Genomic DNA, 12579 nt, shown 5'->3' with positions numbered 1-12579 from the left:
AATCCAAAGAGTACTTCATCTAGCCCTTAATCTTTCTTTGGATATATTGATACCTTATTTTGAAGTCTAGGTTATTAAAGCTACTAGATAATTGCAGCATATCCCTAAAGGACTCAGAGTTAAGCACAGCTGTTCTCTCAAGTAAAACCTTCCTTCTCATCCACTCTTTCAGCCTTTGAACCTAAAGTCTTTCAAGGTATTTAGTTTGCTGTACAGATGTTGAACAGGCACAATATCTGTACTTTCCTTTAGGTGTGATGTGAAAAATCGTTGCTGAATGCAGAAGTAAAAATTCTTGTTTAATTGGTCTCTCAGACACAGCTATTGAGAACTCAGTTATTTCAGAATACCTTGCCACTATACTCTGCTCTGTGAAGAGGCTCCCCGTCTTCCTGAAGCCTTGACCACATTTGACTGTAATTGAGATCAGATTATGTTTCACTTTAACTATTTAAATAAAAAATTAAGACTGCTTTTTGGTACACTAAACAAAAATAAAAAATTGCAGTGATGTACATTGGGTTGAAAGGATGGAATTTCTTTATGATCCTCACAGACAATTAAGTTACTCCCTGAAGCGTGAAATTTAATTACCATCACCAGAAGCAGCATGATGCAGTGGATTAGGACATAGGAATAAGTATCATAAATTTTTATCTCTGATCTTAGTTCTGCCATCTATTTATTGAATGACTGAGTCATATAACCTTCCTGTGCCTCCTTTTCATCCACCTGAAAAATGAAGTGTTTGATGTCTTTGCTAAGGGGCTGTGAAGTCTGTATAACAGACTTCATTTAAAGGTGTAATGGGTTATATGAATGCTAAGTGTTGCTAGGGTTGCCTAGGCTTACATACTGTGAGTACTTATTGCAATCTGGTTTCATAGAGTGAAATCTCATTTTTTTGGCAGTGTTAGCTTCATTAAAGGAAATGTAATCAAGCTCATGGGCAAATAGGGAGAGGACTACAAGAGGAGATGACACTGAAGAGCCATTGTGCATCAGAAAAAGATGCTGAGCTATTGTTCTTTTCACATCAGCTTTGATGCTACATGTCAGATACAATTACTAATTGTAGCATCTCAGGAGTGCCTCCAACCATGCACTTTTCATGAGGTGGAAGAAAGCATTTTTAATCTTACACAGTTTAACTGGGAAGCAAAAAGAAAAGATGAGTGCCAGATGAACATATTCCTCAATGAAGATTGCCCAGCTCTACTGTATTTGCTATGGCAATAGTCTCTTACTGAAGTGGTTAATCACATCATGTCAGTATGGAGATCTCACAAAAACTGAAAGCTGTTTATTGGATGGGCAGAAGTGGCCAATTATAAAATAGTTTGTTCTGTCTTAAAAAAAAACAAAACAAAACAAAACAAAAAAAAACACAGTGCTTTCTCATGTCACAGCATGAGAAATGCTGTGACATTGCGGCTCTACTTGGCCGACAGACCTTTTGAGTAGGTACGTTCCTTAGCATAGCAATAGCCATGCTAAGTTCATATTAAAGTCACATTTTGGAATCATCAGCAACAGAATCTTCCTATAAGTATTTGGGCTGCTATTTTCACAGTTTTCAAAAAGCAAAACTTAGTTAAAAATGCCCATTGCATTTTGTGGATTATGTTCCAGTGCAGAAGTGCCAGACTACTCAGTTGGAAAGAAGTTTGTCCTTCACCAAACTGATGACTGATCTCATTGCCTTTCTTTGCATCCCTCTGAGTTTATATGCTGTTTCCTTCAGGAAAAGTTTAATATATGTCTGTATTAAACTCCATGCAAAGATTCTCATTTGTAATCACAAGAATATAGATTGAATTGTGAGGCTGCAGTTCTTCACAGTTACTTATCTGATTCAATACATTGCAGCATTCAAATGTTTTTCAGAGCAAGATCTTTACTTCAAATGGGTTAGTAAAGCAAAATCTTCAAAACAAATATTTTCTACAAGATACACAGAAAAGCAAAAACTTTAATATTCTAACTCTATTAAGTTAACAGGAGAGTATATTTTTTCATAGCTTTTGTTTCCTGTTAATAAATTTTCCTCTGTAAAATAAGTGTATTGTGGTCTTGTAGCGTGTTCTAAATATAGGAGGAAATCCAAATAACAATGAAACTCTAATGGTTTAATTGCAAACTTCCTATGTTATCCAAGAATAAGTATGAATTAAAGTAGCCTGTGTGGGCTACTCGTATTTCATTGAAAACGAAAGCAATTTCTGCCATACTATGATATCCCTCAGATAGTACAATTGTCAAAGAGAGGAGCTGTACAGAAAGGCCCAGCAGTGTGGTCCTAAAAGGCATGTGAAGTTAGTTTCTTCCCCAGTGCAAGTGAGGCAGTATTATTGCAGTCTGGAGCCAAAATCTTCTGGGTCTCCTGTTCTAAGCAAGGTAATTACACCGTGAGTCTGACCCGTTATCCAGACCTAGAAGAATTACACAGTATTTTCTTGGAGGGAGGTCATTAGTTTTACCTTAAAAGAAAAGCATCAAAGCCCATGTGCTTTTTTTTTTCCTTAGTGAAAGAAAGGAAGGTCATTACAATTACATGTAGTTCCATCTTTTTTAATGGAAAAACCTCTGTGAATACATCTTCTAAAGGCATTTTGAAGGAAGGGCTGGGAAGCAGTAGAATGTAATAGTCACAGGGATGTTAAAGGTCTGATCCAATAACACTAACAAAGGTCTTAATTGTATATAAACTATCACCAACAGTTACATCTTCCTTACACAAGAGGCCATAGAAAAAGATAGAAGGACAACTGGCATTAAATCAATGCAGGAAAACTATTTTTATTTCTCTTCCTAAATAGAATGCTCTGTGAGCAGAAGAGTTTGCACTGCAGACTTTCTGCATTGTTCAAGAACTATGTCCTTTAATGCTAAATAATGTCTTGTATTAATATACAGTAACTTTATTTTCTGCCATTTTAGAAAATAGATCCTTTTCAAGACTACATCATCACCCATCAAATTAAGGCCCTGATGTCTTTTAAGTAATTTTAAGATCAGTAAACTGAAATTAATTTAAAATTGTTAATTAAAAGTAATAGGCAGTATAATGTATTGGTTGAACTAGTGAAAAAAGCCTTCTGTGGTTCCTGTGTTTGTGTTGTTTTTTTTTTGTTGTTGTTTGTTTGTTTGTTTTTTCCTACCGTCTCTTGGAATGCTTGCATCTTCTGAGAACGTTTTTTAATTTTCTGTTTTCTGTATCCTAAAAAAGTCCAGTCTGATTCTTCCTTTGTGCAGTATGCATTAATTGCGATCAGGCAAGTAAGCATGGAGCCATGTGGAGGCAAGATTAGAACCTGTTATAAACTCCCCTATAATTATGCAATGGGATGTAGGATGGAGAAAGTTATGTTCTTTTACCAATTCATCTAGTAAAGGAGGAAAATTCTCTTTTGGACTCCTAATGATAGTTTTTCCTTTTAATCCTGTCCTTACCAAGGTTTCATTCTCAAAAAGTGGCATTTTTTTCACTACCTTTATCATGCCACAGGTGGATTTTGATGTGAAATACTCTGATGCAGATGCTATTATTTGTATTTTATTTTGTAATTCCCCAAAGTTCACTGAACCCTTTACCAAGGATAGACTAGACTGTATAGGTACGTTGCATTTTCCTCTCAGGCATACCACGATAAATGTTTGTAACAACGGGAGTATTTTAGATGAGAAAGAGCATGGATTTGGAGAAATAAATCACATTGTAACTCAGCTTAGTTATGAGAAGTCTGTCCTACCTAAGGTGAAACAACCTATGCTAGAAGCCAGGGCAAACCCACAGTGAAGGCATAGGTGGTAACACAGGTGTCAAACTGGCTGGCAGCATGGAAATTAATTCTATCTTGCATATGTAGATGGATATTTGGGGAATAATCACTAAGATGGTTGCTATATATGGGACATCAAGACTAAAGTCCTAAAGTTTGTTGCTATCAAGTATTTTGGAACACCTCTTTAGCAGAATGAAAGAGGACCCAACAGGTAATGTTATTAATTGAATTCAAAACTATGAAAATCATTTATCCACAAAGACAGACAAATGCTGGATGCAAATATTTTCTCTTGAGATTTTACTTAAGAATTCTAGCACATCTTTCTTATGAATTGACTGCTTCTAAGAGAGCATCCTGACTTGCACGTGCAATTAATCATTGCTGGCATCACCCAGAGGAGCGTGCAACAAGGCATCTAATGCAGTAGTGTATTGATTAGAATTAATCAGTTATGTGTTCCTCCTGAAGCTGCACACTACACAAACAATCAAAGAATAGCTAAACTATAAATATCTCTCAGAAGTTAAGTTTCCATGAAAACTCAATTGCGCTTCTGAAACTGGGAAACCGCATGTGAGATAGAGGCAGGGAAGCACCACCTGCTATCTAGCAAACGGAATCATGGATGGGAGGCCAGAGGAAGCACTAAGAAGAAGGTTAGGTCAGAAAGAAGTGCTTCACCATTACAGTCTGAGCACCTAACTCTTTCAGGGCTATGCAAGTCCTGAGGCTCTGTTTCTAGCATATCTTCACTTTAGGGAAGTAGATGAGTGTGCAGATGGTCACTTAAAAATTCAACTCTTGTACTGAGCTCAGTTTCTGTCAGCAGCATTTTCTGCTTTGTAGAAGAATGACAGAGCTGAGCCAGCTTCTTCTTAACATAACGTCAGTGAAAGTCCTGTTGAGTGGGTCTGGCCTGCTGAATCAAGACTCTGAGCAGTGTCTAAACAATGTTATAGTGTGTTGCTTTACAGCATAAAACATTAAATTAAGATGTTAAGCCATGGTCTTACCTGTTGATTGTGGCAGGAGCTAGAGAGATCATCCTAGCTATTGTGGCTGATGTGGTAAAAAAAAGATTTTGCTATTGAAGGCTGAGTGGAGATTATAGCTGTATGTGCAGTAACTGATGCGTTTGTCCTTGCAGTTGTCAGCTTACCAGTCTTATTCATCACTCCGTACACTGCTTGGAGGTTATGCAGAGGAAAACAGGAACAATCTGTTATCTGATGTAATTTTCTTTTGGGACCTCAGTTTCGCAGAATCACGGAATGGTTGAGGTTGGATGGAATCTCTGATATTTACTAGCCCAACTTCCTTGCCCTATGCAAGGTTAGCAAGAAGTTACAGAGATCCTTATCCAGTCGGATTTTGAATAGTCAGGAACAAAATGTATGGATAGAGACTCCATAACCTTTCTGGGCAACGTCTTCCAGTGTTAAATCATCCTTAGATTAAGCATTTTTTTTCTTTATAAGGGATTTCTTGCATTTCAGTCTATGCACATTCCCTGTTGTCCTTTCATTAGATATGACTGATCAGTTCTCTCTTATTTACACCCTTCCACAAGATGTAAACAGTGATATGATCCTCCCTGAGCTCTTCCCCAAGGTAACCAATCCCAATTTTCTCAGCCTCTCTTTCTATGTCAGATGCTCCACTGCCTGCTTATCTTATAAATTATAGTTCCAGCAGTTTGTTGATGAGGACATGATGGGAGACAGTGTTGGAAGCCCTACTAAAGTCAGATTAAGCAACGTCTACTGCTCCCCTCATCCACCAAGCCCATCATCTCACCATAGAAAGCTACCAGTTTGGTTAAATGTGAAATCAGGATGAAGAGACTCCACACATGGTATTGCCACAGATATCCTAGCAGATCACTGAAGTAGCTTTTCTGCCACCTTGTTAAAATGCCACCTTTCTAAAATTAGATTCATAATATAAGCCACTCACAATAAATCTACTACTAACTAACATCTAATGCATATCAGTTATCCTGAAGTACATCTTGCTACTGCCAGACAGCCTCTATTAAAGGATCTTCAAATGAGTATGGTTTTGTTAAGTACAGGGTATTGTATGGAAAGATTTGGATATCAGAGTTCCTATGCTGTTGCAGACTGATGGCAGAATTGACTCCAATCTTGATTTGCTAATGGGTCTCTGTACTGACCTGGTAGCTATTTTAGTCTCCCTAATAAATCTACCAGTTAGTGTCATCTCCAGATCATTTATTTTTGTGTCTGTGAAGAAACAGGATGATACTTGGGAATTAATTTCACATGAATCTTTGAATCTCAGACAACCTATTGTAGGAATTTGTTCCACAAAACAGGAATATATTTTGTAGTGAATCTGAACTTGAGTGAATCTGCCTTTTCCCATCTTGCAATCGCAGAGAAATAAAATACCTGCTTGGCAACAGCTCTGGGAGTTAATAAAGTTTCTGTGGTAAACTATGAGAAGCCCGAGAATTTCAAACTGAAGTTATTGCACCAGTAACTCAGAAAAGCAATTCCTAAAACTCTCGGCACATTTATCCAGAGGGTTAGCAGTAGCACAGAAATGGAAATCATTGTTGAGAGCCACTGCGTACTTGGAATTAAAACCCATCAGTCTTCTGAAACCGAGGAAAACAATTTTTGTGACATACAGATGCTTCTGTAGTTCATAACAAAAATTAAATCTAAATCTTCTTTTTTACCCTGTTTGTACGGAAATTCATATCCTCAATCCTTGTAATATACCTAACTTGAGATGACATCAAAAGAAATAATGCACAGAGAAGCTAGGCATTTAAAATACTTTCAGTGCTTCATTTTATTTAATTTCAGTAAAAACAGAATTATCCATTTGGGTGAGGGGTATGAGAAAGGAGAGAGAGGATGACTATATCATCTTCTGAAGCTGGAACCTGAAGCACAAGAGATGAAATGTGGAAAATGAAGATAACTGTAAAAGACGCATAAAACTCAGAAGTCTAGTTTCAGAGTTCTTGCTGAAAAGGGAGGAAGAAAGAGACCTGGTAAACCACAAAAAAAAAAAAAAAAAAAAAAAAAAAAAAACATACAAAAACAAACAAAAAACCCCACAGTGTTTGCTTTTCAGAGTTGCGAGTTGTACAGTTAGCTGTCATCAGTGCCTTTTTGCAGTCCTTGCTTAAGAACATTTATTTAGGTCTTTAGCATACCTGTTGGCACCTTCCTTGCCTGATGGGAGTTGTGTCATATTGAACAGAGGGTAGTGACACTGCTGCATTCCTGCTGAGATAAAAAGTGTGTCTACCTCCGGCACAAAGAAAAGTCTCCTAGCTATTAGAAGTATAGGGTCAGTGATTTGGGATGGATCCTCCCTTGTAGTGGGCACAGATGTTGGTTGGTTGGTTGGTTGGTGCAAATGGCACAGCGAGGCAAGGGCAGGGAGAAACACACACATGTGCATACATATATTGTTATTCCTATTTGGAAGTGTGCCTTAGTTTGATAACATCCAAATTTTGGCGTACTTCTGGGGAAAGACGTTCTTTGTCATACTACACTACATAGTTTGTTTTGTTCAAAACTATGTCGCAATGGGTTTCTCCGTCCCTTAAGTCAAATGCATTCTTGTGTACAGCCCACACAGTCACAAATCTATGGTGGGTGATGGTCCTACTTGATAAGGAAACGTTTGAGTTTCAAGAGGATATTGTAATAGAGCAATGAAAAATCTGTTGCACCTGACCAATTATGTTAACCAAAAATAGTCTTCCACAAAAATACTTGATATTGGGTACTTGAAAGCAACTTCAGGAAACACAGTAAATTTTTGTTCTCATCTTTAAAACTGCAGCTGGAGCTGTAAAGAGCATTTTCTAGTAGGTTTTATGAGACACCCATTTTCTTGTTTTTCTCCAAGTACAATATGCTAAAAAAGAAATCTCTGTGTGTGTGTATTAGTAGTAGAGAAAACAGAAAAGTGGGTTTGTAGTGACTGAATGGGTTTACAGACAATCTCTCATCTCTGGTCATGTTTATGGTGAGTGACCAGTGAAATGGGTGATGGACTCTGTACAGCTGCAGGAGTAATGCATGCCTCTCCGAAATCATCCATTCACAAATGGTGTTATCGAGTGTTTTTATTGGCAGCCTGTACACAGTAATGAAAGATGAAATGGGCCAGAGAGCGTTATCATAGTTACTTTGTTCCGTAGCGGTTCTATGATTCTATGGAAACTTCTGGGGTGTACAGATGTTACAATATAAGACAGACATAAAATTACAATACAGTATCCGGGGTTGGAAGGGACCCACATAGAACATCAATTCCAAATGATGGCTCCACACAGGACCACCCAAAAATCAAACGAAATGTCTGAGAGCATTGTCCTAACAGTTCTTGATCTCTGGCAGGCTTGCTGTCATGACCACTTCCCTGGGGAGCCTGTTCTAGAGCTCAACCACCCGCCCAGTGAAGAACCTTTTCGTAATATCCAGCTTGAACCTCCCTGATGCAGCTTCATGCTGTTCCCTCGGTACTATTGCTGATCACCAGAGAGACGAGATCAGCATTTTCCCCTCTGCTGCCCTTTGTAGGCCATGACATGGTCTCCCCTCAGTCTCCTCTAGGCTGAACAAACCAGAGGATAGAAGGTAGACATTGAAGAAGGCAAGCCCTTATAGTCTTCTGACATCTCAGAGAGTAGACTAAGGTTGTACAGATTTTCTGTTCTCATTTACTTATGGCAACAAGCAGACTAGGTTGAAACACTCTTGCAGTATACTATGTTAGTTTCCAGCACTGTTTCTCCATTCCATTTCCTTGATTTATTTGGTAGAACTCTTTGTTTGTCTGTAAGGCCAAAACAAAATGAACAAAACAAAACAAACAAACAAACAAAAAGCAGAAAGAGAAATGACATATTTTAGTTGTAGTGCTTCTTGTATGTCTAGACATTCCAGCCAGCCACATCAGAAGCAAAGCATGCTACCTCAACCAGCACCACAGTGTTGGGAATTACCATGTTTGCACAAGTCCTTGTGCCTGGCTTATTGCCCAAGTCTGACTAACAGCCTTTGCCAGTGAGGAGCAGGGGGAGCGATCTCTAGAGAGCATATACGTGTGTGCTACAGATTTCACAGCTTGCTTTGTAAAGAAAGTTAAGCTTCTTTGAAACAGCAGGCGGATATCTCTGAGAAGTCTGTGGACTCTGTGGAAATCTTTGTGCTTAGAAGCTTACTTTTGCAAAATCTGTGGGAGGGGAAGGCACTGACCATGGAGCACCATGAGATGATGGGGAGCAGGAAGAGAGAGCAAAGTACAGTATGGCCAGCCATATGCAAAGCTGCTTCTATGGAGGCTTCAGTCCTCGTAAAATAGCTTTTATCATTCTTCTTTGTTCTTTCCCTTTTCTGTATGAGTGCAGATGGGTACTGCTTCAAAGGAGAGTTGGACATCTAGAGAAACCATTCCGGATCTCACTGGAGTATGTTGCTCATGGGAACAAGAGCATAGCAGCTGTGGATTCCTTTGCAATAAAGAACTGCAGCACAGGTAATGTACCATATTTTATTGTTTCTGGCTCATACTGTTTTGATGCCTTTTTAGATATGAGCATGTTTTCTGTCTAAGAAACTTCACAGAATTAAAGTTTTTCATTTGACAGGTTACTTAAATATTCGTTTTTACTATTCTGTTCCAGAGAATATATTTTTTAAATGTTGCGTTAGAAGTTTTTAACTTCTTGAAGGGAACAAGATCTTTCTTTCCCCCTTTTGGAATGAATTTCTAGGAAAATTCAATTTGGGAAAAAACAGATCAGTACTTTTCCTGGCTTGCCAGATGCATATCCTGACAACTTCACTTTCTGCAGCAGAAAATAGAACAGATGAATGGTTCTGAAACAAGATATATTTCAAGTCATCTTTGGATGTTCCTTGTAACAATTTCAGAGTTGGTTTTTTTTGAACAACTATGGTAAAGTTGGTTTTATAAAGCATACATTTCTTTGGAAATGTTCCAAAGTAGTTATTGTGGAGTTACCCCTAATAGCTCGATACAGTGTGTGGAATTTTAGTAATGGGCAACCTTAACAGGAGGTTAAGGAGCTTTTTTAATACAAGCTTCATTATCAATTTAAGTATGTAAATTCAGTGCTTTTGTGTCAGAAGCAGCTGTGTTTTAGTTCTAACATCTTTATGGAGATTGTGAAACATACTGAAATCTTTAGGTGGCTTGTCAGTGAATATTATTACTTGTAGCACTTAACACCTTTTCTCAGTTTGATTTACTTAGAATACTGCTCAGTGGCATGTTCTCCATTTCAGCATAACTATGACAGGGAAATCTGTTAGGGAGTATATGTTGTTTTCATTATTTACATTACTCTCCACAGAGGTCAGTTGTATTAAGGGCTTTATTGCACTGTTCATAGATAAAGATGAAGATCCCTTAGCTCCAACAGTGAACAGCTTGACCTTGTGCTGAAAGTGCGAGGCATATTCAGGCAGAAAGCATCTGCTCTTCTCCTGACATACAAAACTCATCTTGGTATATCTGTAAGGATGAAAAAGAAAGTATTTCAACACTGCAAATCAAAGAAGTAAATGGGAGAAAAGTCATTCATTCCACATTGTTTGGGGAGTATGTTGCAACAGACTGCAGAAATTGTTCAGCTGCTATGAAAGTACATAAATTCTCTTGGGAATGCCTGAAGGAGAGTCATTGGTGACAAAGAAAAGCACTGTTGGCTGAGTGAAAAGTTCATGTTGTTTTAGTGAGACATGTGATAGAAACTAATACCAATACTGGACATATAACAACATAGAATCATACAATAGGGTGGGTTGGAAGGGATTTTAAAGATCATCTAGTTCTAATCCCCCTTCTAGTGGAAGGCAGGGACACCTTCTGCTAGATCAAATTTTGAGCAATTTTGAGATTGCTCTGTGGACTTCTCTGGACAACTTGGTCCAGTGCTTCACCACCCTCATAATGAATGTCTCCCTAGGATCTAATCAAAACCTACCCTTTTTTAGTTCAAAACTGTTACCCCTGTTCTTTCACTACATTCCTGGATAAAGAGTCTCTCCCCATCTTTCCCGCAGGCCCCCTTCAAATATTGGAAGACATTTATAAGCTCTCCCTGGAGCCTTTTATTCTCTAGGCTAAGTAACCCCAACTATCTCAGTCTGTCTTCACAGGAGAAGTTCTCCAGACTTCTGATCATCTCTGTGGCCCTCCTCTGGACATGTTCTAACAGGTCCATGTATTTCTTATGCTGTGGGTCCCTGAGCTGAATGCCGTACTCCAGGTGGGGTCTCACTAGAGGGGGAGAATCACCTCCTATGACCTGCTAGCTACACTACTTTTGATGCAGCCCAGGATGTGGTTGATTTCTTGGGCTGCAAGCGCGCATTGCCAGCTCATATTCAGTTTTTCATTCACCAGTATCCCCAAGCCCTTCTCCACAGGAAAAGGTACTGTTCTGAAGATGACAGAAGTTGGTTGCTGAGGCTATTAAAATATATTGTGAGCAAAAGAAGGAACAACTGTCCTATTTTGTCTACAGATTTTTGCAATTGGTTACTCTTCTATTCTGTTTACAGTACATGTTATATGAATAATACAACCAGGGAAGAAATCCATACATTCATTTTTTAGGTGCTTGAAACTGCTATGCCCCCCGCACACAGGTGAAGACTGGGCCCATTTTACTAGAAATCAAGTAGTGAATAGCAGCCAAGGTGTCACTTTAGGCTTGGAGGAAATACGGGAAGCAATAAGAAAAGATTCATCTATATTTAATTTTTCTGCAGCTGTTAGAAGCTTCTATGCAGTTTAGGTAGTTGGATACCTTAATATCACTGAAGAGTCCAAAACATAGGTGCATTTGGAAAAGAAATACCCAAGAAACAACAGCAACTCTTCTGCCTGACTTTTCTAAGCCTTTTATACACAATATGTACAATTTAAAAACAAATTAAGGGACATAGAAAATCTTAGGAAATTGGTCTACCATTTCCATAGTTGAATATAGGTTTGAATCTAAATTAGATGTTACTAGAGGTGTGACAAAGGTAGAGGTTTGGGATTGGGATTTGCTTTTGAACATTGGAAATTCCATTTTGCAAGTTCTTTAATCATGGAAAAAATGGGATTCTTGCATATAAAATGCAAAAATGACAGCCTATTGGGAATTTAAAAATAAAAAATAATGTGCTGATAACATTCTGAAGTTTTCTATAATTCTGAATTTAAAAGTTCAAGATTGAAATCCCATCTAACCAAAATTTGTTGATGAGAAATACAACTCTGTCAGTGTCGTTGTGCTCCACATTTCATTCCTTGTGCTCCTTTCTTTTTCATTCAACATATTAGAAAGTCAAAGTGATTTGTTCCTTCAATATCTTCACATTCCCCAAATCCTATCATATAATTAATTATTCTTGATCAGGTTAGGTTGATAGGAAAAATGAAAATCTTTGCAAGCTGAGGGTTTCCGTTTGTTTAATGCTCAGGATGAGCCATAAGTGTATCTGATACATCTCTTACCATTGCCATAGTTCATCACCACCATTCTTCTCATGTACTCTGTCAACCTCTCTACCTTTAATTCATTAAGGGCTTTTTAGCATCTTAAATGGATTCAAGTTTTTAAATACTTTTGTGTACAGAAAGTCTTTCTGATGCATGGGGCTAGATTCTGATTATAAAGGTCCGAAAAAGCTGCTTGTACTTCTGCAGGTTTGGGATCAGGCTAGTTAACAGGTAGCGTTTCCTATAGTTCTACATCCAATTGATTTTAAGT

General features: G+C 38.1%; 1 protein-coding gene across 1 annotated transcript in view; it reads left to right on the top strand.

Moving 5' to 3' along the window:
* LOC116487121 (ALK tyrosine kinase receptor-like) overlaps positions 1-10256 on the top strand; it is a 223981-nt gene extending 213725 nt beyond the window's left edge. The window contains exons 5-6 of the mRNA XM_032183736.1: positions 9196-9323; positions 10165-10256. Of these exons, the coding sequence (XP_032039627.1) occupies positions 9196-9323; positions 10165-10256 (220 nt within the window). The remainder of the gene's footprint in view (positions 1-9195; positions 9324-10164) is intronic.
* Positions 10257-12579: the final 2323 nt, after the last annotated feature.

The sequence above is a fragment of the Aythya fuligula genome, chromosome 3 (genome assembly GCF_009819795.1).
Source record: "Aythya fuligula isolate bAytFul2 chromosome 3, bAytFul2.pri, whole genome shotgun sequence".
Lineage (NCBI taxonomy): Eukaryota > Metazoa > Chordata > Aves > Anseriformes > Anatidae > Aythya > Aythya fuligula.
This window is presented reverse-complemented; position numbering and strand designations above follow the sequence as displayed.